The 23,869-nt window shown below is 46.8% G+C and overlaps 1 protein-coding gene across 1 annotated transcript in view; it reads right to left on the bottom strand.

Annotated features, from left to right (window-relative positions):
- The window catches only part of LOC138516091 (RNA exonuclease 1 homolog), a 2,454,886-nt gene that overhangs the window by 889,481 nt on the left and 1,541,536 nt on the right, over window positions 1-23,869 (bottom strand). The window contains exon 9 of the mRNA XM_069630920.1: window positions 19,172-19,321. Within this exon, the coding sequence (XP_069487021.1) occupies window positions 19,172-19,321 (150 nt within the window). The remainder of the gene's footprint in view (window positions 1-19,171; window positions 19,322-23,869) is intronic.

Below are 23,869 nucleotides of genomic sequence, written 5' to 3'. Positions count from 1 at the left end.
ACATCCCTGCTGTGTGCCTCTGAACAGCTTAAAAGAAGCTGATAAGTCCTCTTTCAACCAAACCTTAGCACTGATATCCAACTGTAACGCTCCAACAGCATAGGGTACTGTTTAATATTTTGTGGTGGGATGGGGGTTCATTTTGGGAGTTGATGTTTGTCGTGTTCTATGTCTTGTGTTTATGTCATATTAATATATAACTCTAATGTTATATCATCAGTTAGTTGACTAGATGATCTACTGAAGTTATTGTTCTTCTATTGAATTTGTTGATCTTTGTTTTAATGATATTTATCTTATACGCTATATTTGTTACTTATGTACTGCTTTGTTGATATGTTACTTTTGCTGAAAATCTAAATAAAGAGTATAAAAAAAACATGCATGCACTAGATGAACTTGTTGCGTTCTAACAGACTTGAGGTCTCCTGCTGAGTACCCCAAGGTCCCATCCTCTCACATATCCTTTTTAACCATTACATGGAGCCACAATGCTCAGTTGTACATTTGAGTGAATAGTGTGCAGGACATAATTTGTCTCAATTACCTAGCCAACATCCAGTCCTGGATGTTGACTGCTTACCTCAAACTAAACCCATCTAAGACTAAATTCGTCCTCATTGGGCCGCCCTCTAAAAAACAACTTGTCCAACAATGGCTCAATGATATGCGCCTAAAAGGATTTGATCCACAACTCTCAGACTCTGCAAAATCCTCAGGTTTCTCCATTGACAGCAATCTGTCCTTCCAGAACCACAGACGAGAAGGCCCAAATAACCAGGTTCAGAATCTGTACCGTTTGAAAACTAAAACCCTTCAGCCCGTCACAAGACTTCCGGACCGTAGTGCTGGCCCTTGTGGTCTATCATCGATGGGGGAAATGCTCTACTGACAGGGCTCCCAGCTGTGGCTCTTCTAAAAGCAGTCCACCACACTGCGGCAAGTCTTATTACGGGAGCACGGAAATTTGACTGAATTATCCCATCCTACACGAACTACTGTTAGGGAGAATTCTCATAAATGCCCGATTTCCCTTACCTAAAGAGTCCCCCAGTAGCTTTGCTGGATGTCTAGGATTTATTTTTTCACCTGGTAAAAGTGCGAGCCTTTTTTCCCACTCTTACATGTGTTCTGCTATGTGTATTTCTACTTTGTTTGTGATCTTGGGCACTGGAGCCTCATCTACTCCATGTGCACCACGTTTTGTGTGTGTTACACAGCACCCTCAGTGCAGTGACACGGGGTTGTTTTGAGACTTCCCATCGACTCCATTTTTCTGGGGCTGACTACTGTACTGTCCCCCAGAAACAGGTAAAGTTGCCATTAAGTTTATATAGTCATTTAAACCACAGACCCTGTACACCCCATCTTCCATGGAGTATTGGAAAGGTTTAACTCTTATCCATTTTTGTCTGTGCCTCTTGGAGCCTTGTTTCGCTCCCTTAACTTTAAGACTTGGCTGGTAGCAGTGGTATCTACCCTAACTTTCCTACCGCGATTATATTATATAAACGTGGTATTGTTCCAGGCTATTATAGTAGTCTCGAACATAAACACGCTTGACCAAATACATTTTATTTTGGTTCCGGCTGGGTTTATTCGCCATTTCTTTTTGTTAAAGTCTTTCTCGTGTTTTTCTCTGCACGCCAAACTGGGGATGACTCCTTTGTTCACTGTCTTTTCGCGGGCTTCTGCACAGAAGCCCTCCTTAAGGTGCCTGATAGTCTAGAGGCGCAGGATGTGAGGGAGGGATCTTTGGACCCCTGCCATGGGTTGCCCTAGTAACCCAAGTCGCACTCTTGTCTGATTGGCTAAGGGGACTGGCATAAAAAGCAGGTCTCTGGGACTGGAAGAGCAGAGTCGCCATTGGAACGAAAGAACCAACAAGGAACTGGAAGAAGAGGATCCCTACAACAACTGAACCGCCTGGTGAAGCCTGCTGCAGGTCCCAATCTCCAAATCTGACAACAGACGATCCTCCAGGAAAATTCTTCCCTCGAGCCGGTGGGACCAACCAGTTGCCCAAACTACAAGCCAGGACCCCTCCTCTGGTCGAATTCGCTGTACACAGCTACAGTGGGCCATCTAGCCAGGAAGGTCGGACCCTGCTTGGGTTTTAAGGAGCACACCTTTTATTCGTTGTTTTGCTCTGCTGCTGCCTTCTTCCCTGGGTGGCGCAGGACCCTCCAGTCTTCTTACTTCCGATTAGTCAGACAGTCGCTTCAGGAACCATGTGCCTGCAGGAACCGTCAGGAACATCTGCCTCAGCTACAGCTCCCTCTCCGTTTTAAGGTACTGTGCAAATCCGGTTGTCCGTTTAGTTCAACCACAGTGAAAGCGTTTGAAATCTTTCTCCAATCCGAGGGCTTGTCCTTCTCTTCTCTTTGAACTATCGTTTCTACCAACCAACCTCGTCCGGAATCTGTGCCATGAACTTTACCGCAAACTACCCTTAAATGTGTGATCTTGAGCAAAAGACTTTTGACCTATTGACTTTGGCCCTAAGCCTTTTCTAGCCGATCTCCTCATTGTAGTCTCTCTTGTTCAAATTGCTCAGAGTGCTTACCTGTTGGTGTTGCCTAATTTCTAATAACACTGTCTTTCCATCCCTTTTCAATTGCTGGAGTGCCATTTTGCTCCCACTTCATTTTGTGAGCTTAACTTGTCTGGAATTTAAGGGAAGTGGTGTGGTGTATTTATGATTGTGATTTTATTGACTTGCTTAGAAAGGTGAACAGTTAAACAACTGATAAGTAAATAAATATATATTCTTTTACTTAGAAACCTTGAGTCAATGTTTGCCTGAATCATAGTAATTGATGTCCTTTGTGTAACTATTTGTACTGCTCACTTTCTCTTGAGATAAGTCTGGCTGCTCCGCTACTGCTACCACTATAGCTGTGTAGTACAGACTTGTGCCAAAGGTGAAATTGTACTGTCACTTGTAGTCTTAATTGTGTGTAGTGCTCCCAAAGGGTACTGCATATAATTCTCCGTAACAACTACAATGGCTCAACCTCCAGCCAGGCTACAGATCAAGAAGGCATGCATCATCTACAAAGCATTCACGAGTAGCATACCAGCGTACCTGGTGGCTAAGCTCCACATATCTGGTGGCACGTGCTCCTCACGCAGCAACTCGACCAACCAGATTGAATCGCAACTCATCTGCAAAGAGAGGACCCGCAAACAATCCTTCTATTGTCATGCACCCACCCTCTGGAACTCAATCCTGGTATCTGCTCGGAATGCCCCCACAATTCTCAGTTGCACAAATCTATCAAAATATGGCTCTTTCAACAACACCTGACCAAAGCCCAATTCCAGTGGATGCACATACAGATCCACAGACCTCACAGTTCTGTGCTGTTAAAAGATGCCAGCTAAAATGCCGGCTACACACACTTTTTAAAGTGCTTCCCTGCTCCCGAGCCAAGTCTGTGCTTTGAACTACAAAATAATTTGGTTGAGAGGAAGCCCTCTGTCCCACTGTTGGAGAATGGAGCTCCCATGCTACACTGTTGCTTGTGCTCATGAGTGAACTATTAAAGCCCCCAGTAAAAGAATATTTGCAGCTACTGCAAAAAAGATTTTTGTAAAGAAAATATCGTACCTTCCCCGTGGTATTTGATCAACTGGCCGAGGACTTAATCAAATGGTGTAGACAGGATATATCTGAGATGGGCCATATTTTAAATGTAACCTCTTGCCCAGATACCCCTTCAACTGAATAGCTCTGCCAGTCAAAATAACCCCAAACCTGCAGACCCTCCAGCAGAAAATATTAAGCTTCATATGGGGTGATAAGAATCCGGAAAATAGCAGCACTGGGTAACAAGAAGAAATGTGTGGGTCTAACCTGCACACACTTTCCTATGCTCACCGCAGGACATACACATAGACCTGTGTACTCTTGGTGGACAGAGCCTCCAGGGGCAGTCCCCCGTCATATTTTGTTGGGCTGTGACAGCCAGCAGTACACCATGTGATCTCAGTAGGGGGAGGGCCAAACCTTCCCCCAGCCATGGCCAACCTAATTAACTAACAAAGGGTTCATGGATCCACCCTGTCCTTTTGTTGAGCCGTGCAGCTGGTGGCAGCATTCACATACTAATCAGAGTTTAATTCAAAGAAACCCACATGGTGCCTGGCTGCAGAGGCTAACAAAGGAGACATGAAACCCCAACACCCTTTCATATGCACTGTGTCAACCTGATGCCAGTTCCCGCTCTCAGTATCGATTGAATGTGAAATGTCATGTCTGGTACTGCGTGTATTACGGTAGTCATCCCTGCAGGGGAGGACCCCATTCAGAACGTACGAGTATGTGGAGTGATGGCACCAGACAGTCTGGTCTCCTCGCAGCTTCAAGGTAGACCTGCTGCTTTAATCAGGAACCCCAGTGAGCTCCATTAGATGGGTAGAACTTAGTATTACACGTTGTCACCCCTTTACCTTTCCTATTGCAAAGCACCCTAGTTATGGCCCAACACATACAGGCAATTGTTTCATTAAGGTAGGCTTAGCTTACACAAATCCCTGTGGTCCATTTGGCTTTAGAAAAGTGTTGGCCCCTCTTTTGGCACATCATCTGAAGACTTTGCAAGGAGTAACAAGAAGCATTGGACACTGGCTTAAGGTACAGTCTGAATTACATCTGAATTACATCTTCCTCCAGTGAAGGAAGACCAGGACCGCCAAGAAGGAAGCAAGATCCCTGCCCTGAACATCTCCCGGGGAGCAGAGAGAGATACTGAATGCAGAAGAGTCTCTGGCAGCTCCAGAACCGGCACCCAGCCAGCACACAGCGAGTCCTGCTAGGCTCTGCAGCAAGCTTCCGAGGTGGGAAGTGCCAGAGAGTCTCTGAACCACATCAAGGAAAAGGCAGCTGCAGGCAACACTCTCCTCAGCTTCGGGCCATCCGACTTAAAGGGCGACAAGTCCAGTGAAGAAGCTATGAGGAGTGCAACGACAAGCATCTACCGACGTCTGCCTTAAAGGACTTTTGTGCCAGTTGAGTTCCTCTAGCTGCAACCGACTGCAACGCTGACCGTTGTTACTCCCGAGTCAGAAAAGCCATCCTATACGCCTCGACCCGTGCTTCCGAGCCACTGACCAGCACAGACAATTCCTGACCCCGAGCCGCTGTGTAGGCCAGCTTGCAGCTGTCCGTCCAGCTTTGCTCGAACTGCCGCCACCCGATTCCCGCAGCTGTCTCCCATCTTGAACTCTGTTGCAGCAGCTGCAAAGTGCAGTGAAACCGACTCAACCCGGTCAAGCAACAAGAACTCCTACAGCACAAGGTACATTGTGGTTTTGTCTTCTCCGAAAGCCCCTAGTGACATTTTATGACCCATTCTATTACTGGCAAAAATAGCTTTGTAAATGGCACATACATTCTGGAATTGGACTCCAGTCTTTGGTAAACCCTGACTTCACCGTTAGCCTTTTTATGATGGAAGCTAGTGGCTTTAGACAACTGTCCCAACTTTACAATGACAGCTCTCCCCTCACCTTTATAGAATGCAAGGAACTATTTCAACTGACTGAAGAAGAGAGATAGATCCAATCAACTGAGACACTGGATAGCTCAACCGGCTGTAAAGCCTGGAGATACGCATCGACCTGTGGCTTTGGAACTCACTCTTGAATCTGGCTTGTTGCCCTGCCAAAGTATCCAACATTTACCGCTTGCTTGAAAAATAGGACAACAATTAAGCCTGCATATATGACCAGCTGGGAGAATTACCTGGGCCATCCTATCCCCAATGACAATTGGTGAGATATTTGGATTCAAAACTATTCCTCATCCTGTTCGTCCACCAACAGGAAATATTTATAAATTATGCTGTTTGTGGTATTTACCCCCAATCAAGCTGATCAAATGAATGCATTGTACCCCCTGAACTGCTGCCGTAAATGTGTGGAATTAGGCGATTACCACCATATGTGGTGGGCCTTTCCCAAGGTTGAGTTTTGGAAAAAAGGTTTTAGCGTTCATTAAAAAAATAACTGGTCTTTCAATCCTAGAATACCCACTTGTTGCTCTCCTGGGTGGATCTGAGGAGCGAGGATGCCCACATACTGCAAACAATGCTATTCTCATTGCCCAACTATTATTAGCAGCAAAGAGAACAATAGCATGCACGTGTAGAAGATGGCCCTTCATTTCCTATGTTGTGGAGTAAAATTTGGGACATATACGCTGCAGAAAAAGTCAGGCCCCCTCATTAATGATCAAACCACTAGATAACTGAACATATGATCACCCTTCATTGAATACCGCCAGTCTTAGCCATTCGGTGCATTTACACCCAGTCTGTTACGCAATTTTTTACAGTTAGGACTTATGCTGTTAACTGGACATGCATTAAGATTGGCCGCAGCAACAGCCTACTCACCTCGGGGGCCCTGCAACTGGCATCGGAAGAGCTGCAGGGAATTGCTTCTTGAAATAGCCATTGAGATGTTCATAGAAACTAATCTATCTTAGTGGGTCTCTGTTTCTTACTGTCAACTTTGTAATTGTACATCAAAATCAGTTAACTTATAAAAAAAATTAAAAAAAGATGTTAAATAATGCCTCTAAAGCCCTGTTTATTTTATCATTTTCAATATGATCGACCTTTTATTAAATGCACCCTCAGTTTGGTAATTTTAACTAAGCCTTTTGTTGTTGTTACACTTTTTTGCTGCTGATCTATCACGTGTGCTTTTTTCTTTGGGAAGGCACTACAGAAATGCCTTTCCTCAATGCTTATTATGGGAGGAAATTACAACCTCCCTGCTGCACTGCCAGTTGCCCACTGTATGCCAAATTATGTTCTTGTCTGCTTTCTACTCTGGCCTTTCCACCCCATTCGATTTTTCCAAAATACATGAATGTTTGCTTTAATAACGTTTTTGATTTTTTTATGGGTCAATGGTGCTGCTGCCAAAGTAAAATGTGAAAGTAATATTTACAAGTAAGTCTTATTCTCAAAGTATTTTGGCTCAAGAGTGTTTATTCAGACGATAGTTTCATACGTTATTGCATTTGGAAAAAAGTGAAAGGCATCATATTGAGAATGCTCAGCAACCCACCCCAAACTGAATCATCTGCTGAAAGCCATATCAGATTTCACTATGAAAAGTAGGTGTCTTGCAGGTTTACTAAACACAGTCCGTATATAAGCTACAAGCTGGGCTAGGGTAATCGTCTTGAGGGGCAATTTATTTCCTCAGCTTGGATACTTAGTAATTGCCATGTAGATTTGGGTTTATCTTCCACCATGGAGTAACAGAAGTCCAGGCAATGAACTACAGAGGTTAAAGCTTAAAGTTTATGGACCAATAGAACTACCAAGTTCAAAAGGATGTAGGAAGCATTGAACTGAAGATGAGCAAAACTAAATTGTGATTCACTAATATCTTATTTAAAAAAACAAGTTAATAAATTGGAGGGATCCATAATGATTACAACACAGCCCTCAAATTGTCATCCACACAGAAACAATGAATTAGTTAATCAGAAGAAAAAAAGAATTAAGGTGTAATGTGAGATCATATATAAAAATAAATGTGATAGTGGAATTAGGCAATTAGAAATAATACGAAAATTAAAGCAAAAATATAAAAATTACATCAAGACACACAACTCCATTTTAGATCAATGTAATTCTGAAAACATGCTACAAATTCTTGTAACTAATCAGGATAGGTGTTTTTGGAAAACAATTCTTTCAATCGATCAAAGCCTTTAAAAAATTGAGCAAGTTACTTACCTGTTACTGTTGTTCTCCAGTATGGGTCTGGCATGGATTCACATGCTCATGAATATTCCCTGTCGTCAGGCTGGGAATCCTCGGTAAAGAAAAAATCAGTTTCAGTTTCGTTCCTGAACTGTCTTTCTACTAATAACCAATCACTGGTCTCTGGGTCATAATGCCTCCAGCCAATGACTGCCCTCTACCTAAGCCCCTCCTCTGGCAGCCATCTTCAGATTTGGTAGCGCGTAAAGTAGCAGTTGGACCAAGAGGAGAGCCGCAGAGGGGTTGGAGGGAAGGTTCGCATATGAACAGGTAAGTAACTTGTTCCTTCTCCAGCATGGGGTCTGGCAAGGATTCACATGCTCATGAATACAAGAATACATAGCAGAACACACATGCACAACCACGGCAGGTGGCAAGGCTCAACATTAATCATTTTAACAACTCAACATCAAGCATCTCTTACCTCCTCAACAGGCTCACCTTCAAGCGAACAGGTTGCGCAGCACTGACTGGCTGACTCTGGACTTCTCCCTGGAATCCCGGTCCACGCAGTAGAATCTCTTGAAGGTGTGTGTCGACCTCCACGTAGCAGTCCTGCAGATTTCCATCAGGGGCACACCAGACAGGAACGCCGTGGTAGGTAGCAATGATCGCTCTGGTTGAATGGTCTCTGACGGCCGGGCAACGGTCGGTTTGCCAACCGGTGACAGTGCATGATGCAGCCGGAGGGCCATCTGGAAATGGAAGCCTTTGAGAGGGCCTTCCCTTGGTTCACCGGTCCAAAGTTCACAAACAGCTGTGATGTCTTCCGAAGGCTCTTCGTGCGGTCCACGTAGAACTTCAGCGCTCTAGCCACATCCAACGAGTGCAAAGTCCTCTCAACCGGCGACAAAGGAGACGGGAAGAAAACAGGTAACACCAAGGGCTCGTTGAGATGGAAGTCTGACGGCACCTTGGGCATGAAGGAGGGGTGCGTCCTCAGCACTACCCTAGTCTCGTGGAATGTCAGGTATGGGGGTTTACAGGAGAGGGCCTGGATCACTCCCATTCGTCGTGCAGAGGTGATAGCCACAAGAAACGCTGTCTTCCACAATAGGAACTTCAGCTATGCCGAGTTGAAGGGCTCGAATGGGGGACCCATGAGCCTTGTCAGCACCACGTTGAGCTCTCACGCCGGGGCTGGAGCCTTCACCGGCGGGAACGAGCCAACAGTCCTTTCATGAACTCCTTCAGCAGGCGGTGAGACCACAGCGATGACCCCCTGGAGTTCTGGTGTAGCCGGAGACAGCCGCAGGTGGATCTTGATGGAGGCATGCGCCAGCCCCCCCCCCTGGCCAGCGACAGCAAGTATGGCAGCACTTGAGGGGCCGTAATCCGTAGAGGGTTGATCTTCTGTACACAGCACCAGACAGAGAACCTCTTCCACTTATGTCCATAGCACTTAAGAGTCGAGGACGCCCTGGCCTTTGCCAGTACCTCCTTGCAGTCCACCGGGATATTGTAGCCTCCGAACTCTAGTGCTGCAGGAGCCAGGCCTGCAGGTTCAGCGATCCCGGGTCGTGATGTAGAATGGCGCCTCTGTCCCTGGCGAGAAGCTTCGCGTCCGTCGGCAGTTTGACTGGGGGCGGGGGGATGCTGACAAGTCCAGAAGGTCCGGGAACCATATCTGCCTCGGCCACGCTGGTGCGACGAGGATCATCCTGCACCGGGACCGTCTGAGTTGATTGATGAGTCGCAGAAGCAACAGCAACGGTGGTGACGCATACAGGAACAGACCGTCTCAGGGGAAGGAGAATGCATCGCCCATGCTCCCCGGCTGGGGAAACCTGCTGGCGAACCTCCGGCACTTGGTGTTTGCCGCCGTCGCGAACAGATCGGTCTGGGGACTGCCCCATTGACGGAATAGGAGATCCACTTGATCCTGCCGAAGCTCCCACTCATGGCAAGAGCGCAGCTCCCTGCTGAGTGAGTCGGCGACAGTGTTTTTCACTCCTGCCAGATGAAAAGGTACCAGGAACATCCCCAGGGGGACGGCCCAGTGCCACAGATCATGTGCTTCCTTGGATAGGGCTGGGGATCTGGTGCACCCCTGCTTCCGGATGTAGAACATCGTGGTGGTGGTGTTGTCGGTGAAGATCAGTACCACCTTGCCCTTGAGGGACTGAAGGAAAGACCTGAGGGCCCAGAACACGGCCCGGACGTTGATGGGCAGGGACCTTTCCTCTGGGAGCCAAAGGCCACTTGCGTGGAGCGCTCCAGAGTACGCTCCCCATCCCTCCAGGGAGGCATCCGTCGTCACCGTCTCCTGATGCGCTGGGGTCTGGAAGTTCATGCCCGCCGTGAGGTGCGCGCGGGTGCCCCACCACCGGATCACTTGACGGAACTTCTCGTTGAGGGAGATCTTGTTTTCGAAGCTGCCCGGCATTTGCATCCAACGGGCGTCGAGGAATTCCTGCAGTGGCCGCATCCGCAACCTGCATAGACGCACGAGGTAGGTGCCCAATGACATCACGCCGAGCAGGGACTTGATGGACCTCACCCTGGCCACTTCCATGGTCAACAGCCATTGTACCTTGCCTAGGATGGCCTTCGTCCTTTCCTCCGATGGTGAAGCCAACCGCACCACTGTGTCGAGTCTGGCTCCCAGGAACAGGGCGTCTTGCGACGGTACCAAATGGGATTTTGCGAAGTGGATCGAGAAGCCCAGCAGGCGGAAGGTCTTCCCTGTGTGATCGACAGCGAGTTTTCTTGACTTTGCTCGGATGAGCCAAAAGTCCAGGTAGGGGTATACGTGGATCCCCTTCAGGCGCAGCCGTGCCGCCACCAGTGCCAGGCACTTGGTGAAGACCCTCACCACCGACTTCCACCCGAAGGGCAGGGCCTTGAACCGGTAGTGTTGCCCTCGGACCAAAAATCATAAGAACTTTCGATGTCCTTTGTGTATGGGGATGTGGAAGTAGGCATGCTCCAAGTCCAGTGACAACAAGAAGCCGCCCTCCTCCAGCTGTCCCAGCACGTGCTGAAGGGTGCCCATCCGGAACTTCTGGGACTTGATGTATTTGTTGAGGCGGCGAAGGTCTAGGATGGGCCGCCAGCCACCAGTCTTCTTTCGGACGAGGAAGTACCACGAGTACACTCCGGAGCCCAAGAGCCTCTTCGGGACGAGTACTATCGCACCCTTTTTTAGCATTGCTGGTACTTCCAGAAGCAGCTGTGGCAAGTGGTTTTCCTTCCTGGCCACAGGTGGTAGACAGGGACACTTTCTTTGGAACTCCAGAGTGTGCCCGTGGGCCACGGCATCTAGCACCCAATGGTCGGTGGACATGGACTCCCACACGCTGATGAAATTCGCCAGCCGGCCTCCCACCGGGGTGCTCCCGTGGGTGCCCAATGTCACGGCCGGTTCAGTCTTGCTTCGCCAAGGCCTTGCCCCCTTGGCGACGACAACGGTGTCCTCCGGTCTTGCTGCAGCCTCAGTAGGCTTCCTGCGATGAGGAGCGGGCCGCCTGGCGGTACAATGCGGAACTGCTGCCAAATCCTTTGGAGGCACCTTAAGACTTGCCCCCAGAGGTCCGAAAGGACAGCCATCGTTGATGAAGAGAACCCAAGGCCCGGCCCGTCTCGGTGTCCGCCTTGATGGCCTGCAGTGACTCATCCACTGCCTTGCCGAACAGGTTGTTCCCATCGAAGGGCATGTCCAGTACCCTGGTCTGCACGTCCTGACGGAAATCGGTGGCCATAAGCCAACCGCGCTGGCAAACGCTGTTGCCCATCTGGCAAAAGCCGATGTCGGCAATGTACGTGGCCACCGTGATGGCGTGGTCTTAAGCCACCTCGCCTTCCTGAAGGATTTCAAGGGCTTCTGCCCTCTTGTCGTCCGGGAGGAAATCCAGAAGGGGAGCGATCTTGAACCACAGCTACCTGTCGTAGCGTGCCGCGAGGGCTTTGGGTTTGATGGTCGTCGCCGCCAACGAGATGACCCGTTGTCCCATGGCGTCCGGCTTCTTCCCCTCGCCGTCTGGTAGAGAAGTGGAAGTTGATGCCATCGCCCGTGCCGATTTCTTCTTGGCTGCTGTGGAGACCACCAAATCCGGGGACGGCTGTGCTCTGAGGCACATAGGGCCGGAGTCTGGGACCCGGTACTACTTCTCGTACCGGTCCCTTTTCGCAGGAGCCGTGGACAGGTTCTTCATGAGTGACAGTCCTTTGTCCCAGATGTCATCCAGTAACGGGACTGAAAGGACAGTTTTCCTCTTGGCCTCCCGTCGTTGGTAGAGGAAACCCTCATTCTTCTGCTCTTCGGGGCATAGCTGGAAAAGTTCTGATGCCCTGGCGATCATGGCGTGAAAGTAGCCAATTTCGACATGGGGAGGTGGGAGTCCCGGGCAGAGGTGACAGGAGATCTGTCCCGTCGTCACCACCGTCGTCGTCGTCTCCGTTCCAGTCTCATCCCTCGGTGGAGGGGATGGAGCTGAAGGCTGAAAGGGAGGGGGAGGATGGATTCATCTCCGCTTGTTCGGTGGGCTCCCCGATGGTCCAGGTGCAGCTGGATCGTCCGCTGGGGGTAAGGGCAACCTTGTCCTTATCTCCGTACACAGGGTCTGCAAAGCCATCAAGATTGCTCCTGAATTGTCCTGTGGCGTAGGCATCGGTTGCGACAGGAGCGATGGCTGGGGCGCAGGGTCCTCCGTTTCCTCCGCGGCCCGCTGCTCCTCCTCGGCCCCACCGTTGATCTCCTCGTCCGCCTCGTTGGGATCCCTCCCGTAGGACCCCACTTCCTCGAACTTCTTGTCCAGGATCTTTTTCGGAGGTGGTATCTGTGTCCGTTATGTCTACTGTGCCCCCCCTCTTTCTCGTCCCGAGGTTTCACGGGGGTCTTGTCAATAGGCTGGAAAGATTATTCACTCCGGGGTGGAAGGGAAACTCTAGGCCCGGAAGTCATCTTCACTGGGGTAGCCTCCACAGGCTTCGCCAGGGCCGCCACGACTTCTTCAATGGAGGCCTTCAACAGGTGAATCGGGGCCTTCACAACCTTGGGCGCGTCTGGAGCCTTTACCTTAGGGGTAGGGTCACCGCCTCGCCCCCCCCCCTTGGCTTTCTCCATCGGGATCGACCAGGGCTTCTCCCAAATCTTACCCGGGTTCTCTGACTTCCTTTTCCCCGAGCCAGAGCATTGGCTCGTGGATGATGGCGTCTGTGACATCGCGCCCTATCTGGCAGCCGAGGAGCCCGCACAAACGGCGCTCCCGGTGCCCACGGACTCGCAGTGCTTTGCCTTTTGTTGGGCCCCGTCGCCGGAGCGCCCTCAAAAGGTCTTAGTATACCACTCTGGCTTCTTCTCACCTGCTGCTGGGTTCTTTCCCTCCAGCCAGTTGGTGAGCCGAGTACGGCGGTCCTTCATTGTCCGGACGGACATGTTCTTACAGAGCGCACAGTCCTCCTTGTTAGACAGAATTATATGCAGTACCCTTTGGGAACACCACAAACAATCAGACTACAAGTGACAGTACAAATTCACCTTTGGTACAAGCCTCTACTACACTGTTAAAGTGGTAGCAGTAGCGGAGCAGCCAGACTTATCTCAAGAGTAAGTGAGCAGTACAAAATAGTTACACAAAAGGACAGCAATTACTATGATTCAGGCAAACACTGACTCAAGGTTTCTAAGTAAAAGAATATATATGTATTTACTCAACAGTTGTATAACATTTCACTATTATAAGCAAGTTAAAAATCACAATCATAAATACACTACACCACTTCCCTTCCCTTAAATTCCAGACAGGTTAAGCTCACAAAATGAAGTGGGAGCAAAATGGCATTCCAGCAATTTAAAAGGGAGGGAAAGACAAAGTTATTAGAATTAGAAAAAACCAACAGGTAAGTACTCAGGGCAACTGGACAAGAGGAACTTCAGTGAGGAGATCAGCTAGAAAAGGCTTAAGGCAATGGGTCAAAAGTCTTTTGCTCAAGATCACACAGTTCAGGGTAGTTTGCGGTAAAGTTTGTGACAAAGATTCCGGATGAGGTTGGGTGGTAGAAAAATCTCAAAGAGAAGAAAAGGACAAGCCCTCGGATTGGCAAAAGATTTATAACACTTTTACCGTGGTTGAACGATATGCACAGTACCTTGAAACGGAGAGGGAGCTGTAGCTGAGGCGGACGTTCCTGGTGGTTCCTGCAGGCTCACGGTTCCTGAGGCGACTGTCGGACTGACATGAAGTTGGTAGACTGGAGGGTCCTGCGCCACCCAGGGGAGAAGCAAGCAGCACAACAAAACAACGAATAAAAGGTGTGCTCCTTAAAACCCAAGCCCACTGTAGCTCTGTACAGCGAATTCGACCAGAGGAGGGGTCCTGGCTTGTAGTTTGGGCAAACTGGTTGGTCCCACCAGCTCAAGGGAAGAAGTTTCCTGGAGGATCCTCTCTGTCGTCGGATTTGTAGATTAGGACCTGCAGATGGGATTCACCGGGCGGTTCAGTCATGGTAGGAGTCCTCTTCTTCCAGTTCCTTGCTGGTTTTCGTTCCAGTGGCGACTCTGCTCTACCAGTCCCAGAGACCTGCTTTTTATGCAGTTTTACCCCATTCATACAGCCTAGCTCTCAATCACACAGGAGGGTGGCTTGCCTGGCAAGGCCAGTCCCCTTAGCCAATCAGACAAGAGTCCGACTTGGGTTACCACTCAAACCCATGGCAGGGGTCTGAAGATCCCTCACTCACATCCTGCCTACCTAGACTTTCAGGCGCCTTAAGGAGGGCTTTTGTGCAGAAGCCTGCGAAAAGACAGTGAACAAAGGAATCATCCCCGGTTTGGCGTGCAGAGAAAAACACGAGAAAAACTTTAACAAAAAGAAATGGTGAATAAACCCAGCTGGAACCAAAATAAAATGTATTTGGTCAAGCGGGTTTATGTTCGAGGCGAATATAATAGCCTAAAACATTACCACGTTTATATAAGATAATCGCGGTAGGAAAGTTAGGGTAGATACCACTGCCACCAGCCAAGTCAATGTTCAGGGAGCGAAACAAGGCTCCAAGAGACACAGCCAAAAAGATTTAAGAGTTAACCCTTTCCAATACTCCATGTAAAATGGGGTGTACTGGGTCTGTGGTTTAAAAGTGACTACATAAAGTTAATGGCAACTTTACATGTTTCTGGGGGACAGTAGTCAGCCCCAGAAAAATGGAGTTAGTGGGAAGTCTGAAAGACAACCCTGTGTCACTGCACTGAAGGTGCTGTGTAACACACAAAAATGGTGCTCATGGAGTAGGTGAGGCTCCAGAGCCCAAGATCACACAAGTGGTAAAAACACACATGGCAAAAAACATGCAAGAGTGGGAAAAAGGCTCACACTCTTACCAGGTGAAAAAAATAAATCCTAGAAATCCAGCAAAGCTGCTGAGGTACTCATAAGGTAAGGGAAATCAGCCATTTATGAGAATTCTCCCTAACACTCCTCCACGTGCGACTTGTCATCGTGAAGGCAGTAGAGGCACCGGGAGTGCTCATCTTCTTTGAAGACATACCGTAGTCCACATCCTGGGAAGTTCCTGAACAGTTTGTATCCAGTAGGTGTCGAATCTCCTTTGTCCTGGACCATGTCTGAAACGGGGTAGGCCTCAAAGGTCTTACGGAAAGAAGAGTAATTCGACGAAAATCCACCCTAGAGGGGCGTACAAAATTCCAAAACGGGTCCCTGTTGATCGGAAGAAGAATCGGTGGAGCTTGAGGCTCGAATTGACCGAAAATATAAGAGTAAACTCTTTGAAAAAACACAACACGCAGTAAAAGCTCGAGAGCTACAGCACGAGGACTCCCAACACTTGAACGTGCAGTAAAAATCTGAAGATGGCTGCCAGAGGAGGGGCTTAGGTAGAGGGCAGTCATTGGCTGGGGGCAGTATGACCAAGAGACCAGTGATTGGTTATTAGTAGAAAGACAGTTCAGAAACTAAACAAACTGATTTTTTCTTTACCAGGGATTCCCAGCCTGACGACAAGGAATATTAATGAGCATGTGAATCCATGCCAGACCCCATGCTGGAGAAGTATGTGAATTCCTTACTCCAATCAATGTGGATTTAATTCTTTATAGAAAAATATATGGAGCCTAAGAACCATTCCTTTTACAAATCAATTGATAATGAAAGTAGGTGGTTACTACCTGTTCGATAGGACATTGTCAATCGAATTAATAAAGCTAAGAATTCGAGGGCCTTGGGTCCACATGGGCTTTTTAACATCACAGTCAAAGGGAAAACAGAATTGTGGGCTGGAATTTTTTGCCAATTGTTCAAACATTCTCCGTAAGAAATATATTCTGGACTCATGGCAGATGGCTCACATAGTACCCATTTAGAAAAAGATGGATAAGCTAAAGCCCGGAAATTATGGATAAAAGAGAGTAATACCTGACAAGGACCAATCTGGCTCTAGTTTTATAAAGTGGTTGGGTTCATCTTTAATTGGATTGTTGGTATATTTGCTCCAACAGCAGGAAAAAGTTCCCATTTCAACAGGGACAAATTGTGGTCATAATTAAGTTAGTGGTTGCCCTATTTACTTAATAAGCATATTGATACATCTGCACAGGGGAACAGAAGTCAAAATCTGGTTAGATAGGGAAGATGCTTTAACTGCACCAATAAAGACACACCCTTGACTTATTGCACCAACCCTTTTCAATTGATATATGTCAGATGTTTCATCCTATTTAATGTCTAATAGAGTTTGTTCCCCCCTAGGTTGGGGACTTGTCCAATTATAAATCTGGCATGTTTGGAGGATTGTATTGGACCAGACCCCAATAGGGTTACAGCGTTCAATAAATAACTATACCTGTTATGCCAACAATCTTGATTTGGAGATGAACCGGAATAAAACCTAATTGGAATTACTTATCCCAAGGGAGGCAACGGTGGAAAATACAAATGGTTTCTGGCCGAGACAGAATTAGAGAGGGTGACATCTTGGAAGTATATTGGTTACCAACTAAAACAAAGGCATGCAAACCTAAAGCACTACAAGGAACTTCTTATTCCTAGAAGTAATGAATTTGCAGCCCAGATAGGGAGAATGAATTGGAAGTATGGAAAATGAATTGGAAGTATCCCGTTATTAATTTCTACAAGGCCAAAATCATGTGCGCTCTAATCTATGGAGTGGAATTTAAAGGTCTTAATTTTCTTCAGGATAAATATGAAGGTAGTATTTGGCGGTGGCCATTTAATTTACCACAAGCTGTTCCAATTTCTGCAATCAGGGCTGAGCTTGCACTTTCATCTCTAAAGGTTATGGTACAGTGGACGCCGCTCACAATTTATGCTAAGATCCTTTTTCCAGTGTCAAATTATGTGTGTGTGAATTTAGATGGAATGGCAACACGTGGTCTATGTCCAACGCTCAATCTATGTATTATGTATTGTTTATCTATATTGGAAAGGATTAAAACGACTAAAGAGGATCTTGTTGTGAATCCTAGAGCTGTCAAGATAAAACTTGAGCATTGGTCCTCTACAATAGGTAAGAGAAACAAATATAAACTAGTCGATCAGTTCCGATCAGATGAGAGAAAGCTAAATCAGTTGCCACCCTTTCTTTGTGTAGCGTCAAGTTCACTTTATCAAGTGTTTTTTCTACGATTAAGAGTTAATCTCCTACCTACTAGGGAATTAACAGCGTCAAGGAACATGTGTGCTTTATTGTCTAGGGAATGTCGACATAGTGGAATTGTTGGAATTATTGAAACTCAAGCATTTATTTGTGGAGTGTGTCAAATTAACAGAAACACAAGACTGTTTTGGGAAGTTTGTCCACAAAGCAACAATGTTAGAAACTGATGGCTTTTGGGATGAATTTTGAACGGGAGAAATAAATCATTATTATTGAACTATGGCACATGTTAAAGATGTGCTGGACATGAATTGATCTTCATTAGTATATTCCATAGGTAGACACAAGAATATGCTTGTTTAGCATGTATTTGATGATCTGCCAAAGTGGACATAAGTACTTCTATGCTGTGTATATAATATATCTTTGATGTTATTGATATTTTATACTTCTTTTTTTGTAAAGGGTTGGAAAGGTCTGAATAAACCATAAATAATTTTAAAAAATTAAAGCTTATTAGTATTCGGTGGAGGGGGGGGAGAGCAGCCTTCTAGCCAATCAGGTAAACCCCCCCTCCAATCCTCCTCTGAAGCAGGAGGCTGCCATCTCCCCAGCTGGGAATGAAGTAAGAGTGCCCGGGCCTCACGCTTCCCTCCTACCGCCAAATCCCCACACCAATATCAATATCCTTCACCCACAGCTCCCTTGTCCCGTGCCGGTGCATCTCTGTTGCCGCAATGGCAGCCATCTTTGTAGTGTTATTAAAGTTGAAAAATGCCATTTCTCAACTTAAAAATAAATCGACTAGTAAACACGGGATGCTAATAGCAATAAACCCTGATGAGCGGGTCATTACCGGGCCAGGTAATGCCCGGACTAGGGCAAGAGTGCACGAGTTTCATAATCAGTGTCCTGTGGGGTTAAATGCAGGGGATATTGCCCTTTGCTCAAGTGGCATGCTCCTTCACCACCCATGAAGGGTCTCAATTCACATTCTTCTGAGTTTATCATGGGCAGATCAGCTGGTAACAATGTTTGCCTCTTTAGGACCAGTATTGTCTGGTTCTGAAATGTTGGTAATTCTAGCACATTCTAATCTGTGCCCATGCATATGCGCAAAGAATAGTGGACAGCTTGTCTGGGAATTTGATTTTGAAGAAATTATGAAAAGGTCTTCATGTGAGCAATTCAGTGGTGGAGTTAAGGCATGCTTGCCAAAAAAAGAGTGCAATACAATAACTTTATGTAATGGATTGACCAATGCCACACAAAACCGGTCACTACTCGAGATATCAAAGTGGCAATGTACACCATAAACCACATAACTCCTCCAAGTCTACTGCCACTAGGGCAAAAAATTCCAGTACTGTTACATCAGTGGGTGTCCCAGAAGTCGCTTCCCAGAGTCTTAATTCCAAAGCTAAAAATGTGTTTAGCTTGAAGAGTACTGTTGCCAATCTAGAGGAGAACATCTTAAAGGCACACACATTAGGAACGCCAGTATCCTAAAATCCCTTACCCAACACCCCACTAAATTAGCAAATACAAAACAAAAGATCAAACATAGTTTACATTTCCGCATCTGTCAGAAGGTAAAATGGAGTGGAGGTATGCATCAGACACACAGGAGATAAAACAGGGGAGTAAGGTCTGGCACGTTGCCAGTGCCATTAGCTTCCTACAAGATTGGAAAACAGGGCGCTTAACATAATATTATGGCTTCTAGCAGTATAATCTTCTGCATGCATTTGATAACACATTTTTGTATTGCGAAATCAAACAAAAAATGTATCAAAGCTTTCACTTACAATCAGCATGAACATTCTTTGTTAATCCGTTGTGAAGTATAGCACTGCCAGGCTTTTCAGGATTTGGTCGAGGGTAACCATTTTCTTTTAACTGCTCCTCGGTTAACAAGTAATCAATTACTAATTTATAGAGCACTGCACCTGCAAGATCTAATAAGGAGAATTTAAAGTGGTGTCAAAACATTTCTCATCATCCGCAACTACTTTGAGATGTTAAACATATGGTGCAACATAATGCATTAAATACAATGAAAACCTAAAGCGGGAAATATTTAGGAAACAAATTAGAGAGGCAACATGCTAAAATACCAAAACATTTAACTTTGTTATGGTACAGGATTCTCAGTCCTGTTGCTCTAAGATCATTAGAAACATGAAATATTACTCTTCAAAGTGATGTGTGCAAATTTATTTTGTTCTCGCTCTTTAACCTGCACCAGGTCAGGCTGAACTACTTAAACACAGAAAAACCTCAAACCACACTGAACAGCCTTGCGGGCAGGAGTCCACTCCAATATCAAAATTAGATACACACAATTAAAAACAGATAAAGTGCAAGTTCTATAAATTATTAAGCCAAGCACCAATTTCTCGACTGACATACATGTGGGGACACGAAGAGTTGTGAAGGTGGAACAATCATTATGAAGTGTGGGTGACAGAGTGATGATACAACAGACATGTTTAGTTGCTATAATCGAAAGACAGCAGCTCGAGTATACACGGAACGATTAAATGCCTCTAGCAACTATCAGGGTCCTCTAAAAGCGATAAGCGTCTAAGGACACTTTCAAGGATGGATTAAAGTAAAGCCGGGTTTCCAGGGTTGGTGTTCAACACCTTGTTTGTTCCAAATTATACAGTTCAAATGTTCTCAATCTTAAAGTTCTTGACTATCCTGGGACACCCTGTTCTACAAAGTAATATTCCAAATGCAACGACTAACAGAAAAGTTACAACTAGTCTTAAGTCCTTAGTCTCCTGGCTGCCCTACACTAGCAACACAAATATCAAACCTATTCCTAACAGTGTATTTTATTCAACCGAACAAAAACACCAGCAACTCCTCGGAAGGATCCTTCAGGAGTTACACAATCTGGACTTCTACAACTGTCCTCTCTGCTTCACTGTCGGATTCCAGGAACTCGTCAGGGAAGCAAGCCTGCTGCTACATACGTCGGCTCCTTGTCTGTGGAACCTTCGGAACCTACTCCTTTCTTCAGGATTCAAGACCAGTCCCTGCAGGACCTTGGATTTCTAATGCTTTACAACAGGCGCCTTAAAGGACCTCGACTTCTCTAAGGATTCACAATAGACTTAGTGGGTATTTCTCCAACTCTCATTCAGGGCAGGGATCTTCGCTGAGCAGTCAATATTCTGTCACTCTCCTGCCATGAGTCAGGCTTCACTTCGTTTCTAAGGGTCACCAGTGGTAAGTAAGCCTTAAGGCATGGTTAACCAATTACCCTATGGTGTGTTTAGGAAATTCACAGGTGTAGCTGTGAATCCATGGCCCCTCTTTGGCCACTCCAAGAGAGGTTTTACCCTAGTTACCTGGTGGGTCGGCCCCTCTGCTCTGTAACCTTCAAGGATGTTCTTCTTTCTTAAGCTTTCACAACCAGTTCCTCCTAGACCATTGCTTTTCTCTGGATTCATAGCATAGCCCTGCTCGGTCTTGGCTTTCTTAGGATTCAAAACATGTTTGGTGGCCATTTCTCTTCTGCTCACACAGGAATGGGCTTGTGAGCTAGTTGATATTTTATCACACTCCTAAAACAGGCCTGGTTTCACACGCTTTCCCTGGGGTAGCCAGGTAGTGTTAAGGCATGGGTAACAAATTTCCCTATGGTCACAGACATCCATATGGGTTCATCTAGACAAAGCCCCCTCCCTCCCTTGGGGTCTCTATGCACAAAAAGCTCCCAGAGAAGTTTTGCAAATCTTCTCTCCACTGCCTTCCTCTAGGTAGTGGCAAATTTCTGGTCCTTCCATTATCCTGCCTCTTCCCAGGCGTGTTGTTCTCCTCTAATCTCACCTTGTATCCAGGTAGCAGTGTGTCGATTATCAGCCCGCACCAAGATTCTCCCCCAACCGCCATTTCCCTAGCCCTTTCATACACCTGGAGTTGGGACAGAGTTTGTAAGCCAGTATCCGATTGGTTACACTCCTGACCTGTCTCACTCTCCTCTCGGGATTGATCAATTTGGTTTGAATTCTTAATTGTCCACATTATCCTCTTGTTAGCCCAGGCTTTGCATTGGTAAATTACCTGCTACAGTAACAGTTGAGTAAATGGGGGTGGAAGGCTTTGTTGGCATTCAGCACCACCTTGGATTTCACCCTCACTGGAAACAGGTCTGTGACTTGACGGCAGTAGCTCCAGTTCACCAACTGCTAGTCAGTGGACTGCGCAAGGATGTGCAGGTCTTTGGATTGTTCCGGGGTTTGTTTTTCAGATAAAAGGATCTATTGGTTTTTTCCAGGGTTGGACTTAGTTCGCCAGTAGGGTCAGAGGTCTGTGTTTTATCAGTTTAACTGTGTCCAACATGGAACTTAGTTCACGAGTCATTTAAGTGGATAGGCGTCAGACACCTCAAGGCAAGGTGCGTACCAAGAAGCCCCAATGTAGGGAGAATACGGACGGGGCTCCAATGCGGGTGAGAATAGAAAGACTCCAAGGTGAGGAGTGAAAAGGAAACCCACCAGAGCAGAGTGATATGAAAATCCCAGAATGAGGGACAAAAAGGAGACCGGGTCCAGATTGGGGATATGAGCAAGAGGTACCAGAGTGCTACGCTCACCTGGTCTCTGCGGGGAGGTTGGGGCACGGTTGCAGCCCTCCCTGGAACTGGCTCCCTGGGTCAGGCCTCTTCAAATGCTCTTGTTTTGCGGACTGCTCTGGTTGTTGATACTGCCCCTGCGAGAATACGAGAGGCCGTGAGAATGCTGCGATATGGCTGTAGTTTCCCTCGAACCCTTCTTCCCAGAATGTGGTGAGCATGCGTTTACCCATATAGTCTCACCTTTTTATTTATGAGGGTGAGCTCTCCGTCCTGCTTCTCAAGTGCAGGGGCGCTTTAAATGGACCTAGTTCCTTCACTGGTCCATGTGCATGGCAGCCCAGAACACTGTGACTGATCCACTTCTAAGGTAAGTGTTCTTCAACAATGATTATTGTCCGTATTCTTTTGCAATGTCTATTTTCCCATGATTATTGTTTGTATTCCTTGTAATGTCTTTCCTTCTCCCCAATAGGTGATGCGAGGCCCAGCGGAGTCACGTTGCTGGAAGCGAGCCTCAATGGAATCCGGAAGAGTAATAATGTCCCAAATAGATAGCAAATTTGGTTCTATGGTCAGCGTGAGGATTGTGTTGCAAGCGACCGTAGCGTAATGTCTTAATGTTGTTTCTAACCTTCTTTGTCCTTTTCTCCTGCAGGGATGGCCTGGCGAAATCAGGCGAGGAGCAGCTATCCAAAGATCTGCTGGCGGTCGATGGACGGCTGGGACCGCAAGGATACTGGCGAGATGAGCTCCCGAGTAAGTGTTGGAAATACAGTAAGGATGCGCTCCAACGGCAGTGAATGCTAGGTTCAAGTAAGATGCGCTTCTGGAGACGGTGTTGCTGGAATCAGGTAAGAAGCGCTTCAGGCGGCGGTGAGCGTTACGCTGCTATGAGCAGACTAACGCAAAATGCTGGCATGAGGGCGGGGCAGGCTTAAAAGAGCCTGCCACTCCCAGAAGATGCTGCACGTGCAGCCCAATGAATTCCTATGGCCACGGCTGACCTGAATACACGTGGGGGCCCTGCAGGGGATGAAATAACACGTGCACTAGAAATAAAGTGTGCAGAGCACACTTTCTCATGAGGCTGGGGCCAAATGTGCCAGAAATTGGTCCAACTGGACCCTTTATGTGATGGAGCTCGTGGTCCTTGCTCTGTGGCCATGACACAGAGTGGGAAAAGAGGACAAGAAGAACCTCAGTGTGCGGAACAAGAGACTGAGACAACCCCTGTTGTGGGGGAGAAAGATAAACCCCCACCTGGGAAAAGAACTGAGGTAAGAAAAACTAAGAATCCCTGACTAGAAGGGAGAAAGACCTTTGATGAAACCAGACTTGGGAATGAAAGAGAATGAAAAGACACTCAGTGTATGTTTGGGGCTGTGCATCAGGGAAAGGAGCCTATGGTATAGAGAAACCAGGGTAATTGTCAGAAACTAGCCACCGTCCCTTTATTAGGGCAATAGCCCAAAGTATGTCCTTGTTGGATTTATGTTTTGCCTTTGTAGTGGTAAGGCCTGAGATCAGGTTAGAATAAGATTCTGGACTGAGGACTTCATTTATTTAAGACATCCCAACTGGCACCCTTTTACGTTTTTGTTTGCAGAATAGGGCACTGAATCTGAAATTTAGGGTTAGTTGGGTCCTGTTTTTGTTAAAGGATGATACAGATAGCTGGTCCAATAGCACAGCGAGTAGAGAGCTCGCTTTGACATCTGTGCAGAGCCTGCTGATGCAGGTTTGAATCCCGGCAGCGCCAAACTCGGCCTTTCATCCTTGCGAGGTCGATAAATGAGCACCACACACCATGGGCAATAATAAGCAGCGCTTAGGGTTTGTAGCGCTATATAAAATGCTAAATTATTATTTTATTTATTATTATAACATGCCACCGTGTCCATCTCATGATTGTGAC

The sequence above is a fragment of the Ambystoma mexicanum genome, chromosome 6q (genome assembly GCF_040938575.1).
Source record: "Ambystoma mexicanum isolate Mex_15411 chromosome 6q, UKY_AmexF1_1, whole genome shotgun sequence".
Taxonomy (NCBI): Eukaryota; Metazoa; Chordata; class Amphibia; order Caudata; family Ambystomatidae; genus Ambystoma; species Ambystoma mexicanum.
The sequence above is the reverse complement of the archived record's forward strand: the minus strand, read 5'-3'. Positions and strand labels throughout refer to the sequence as shown.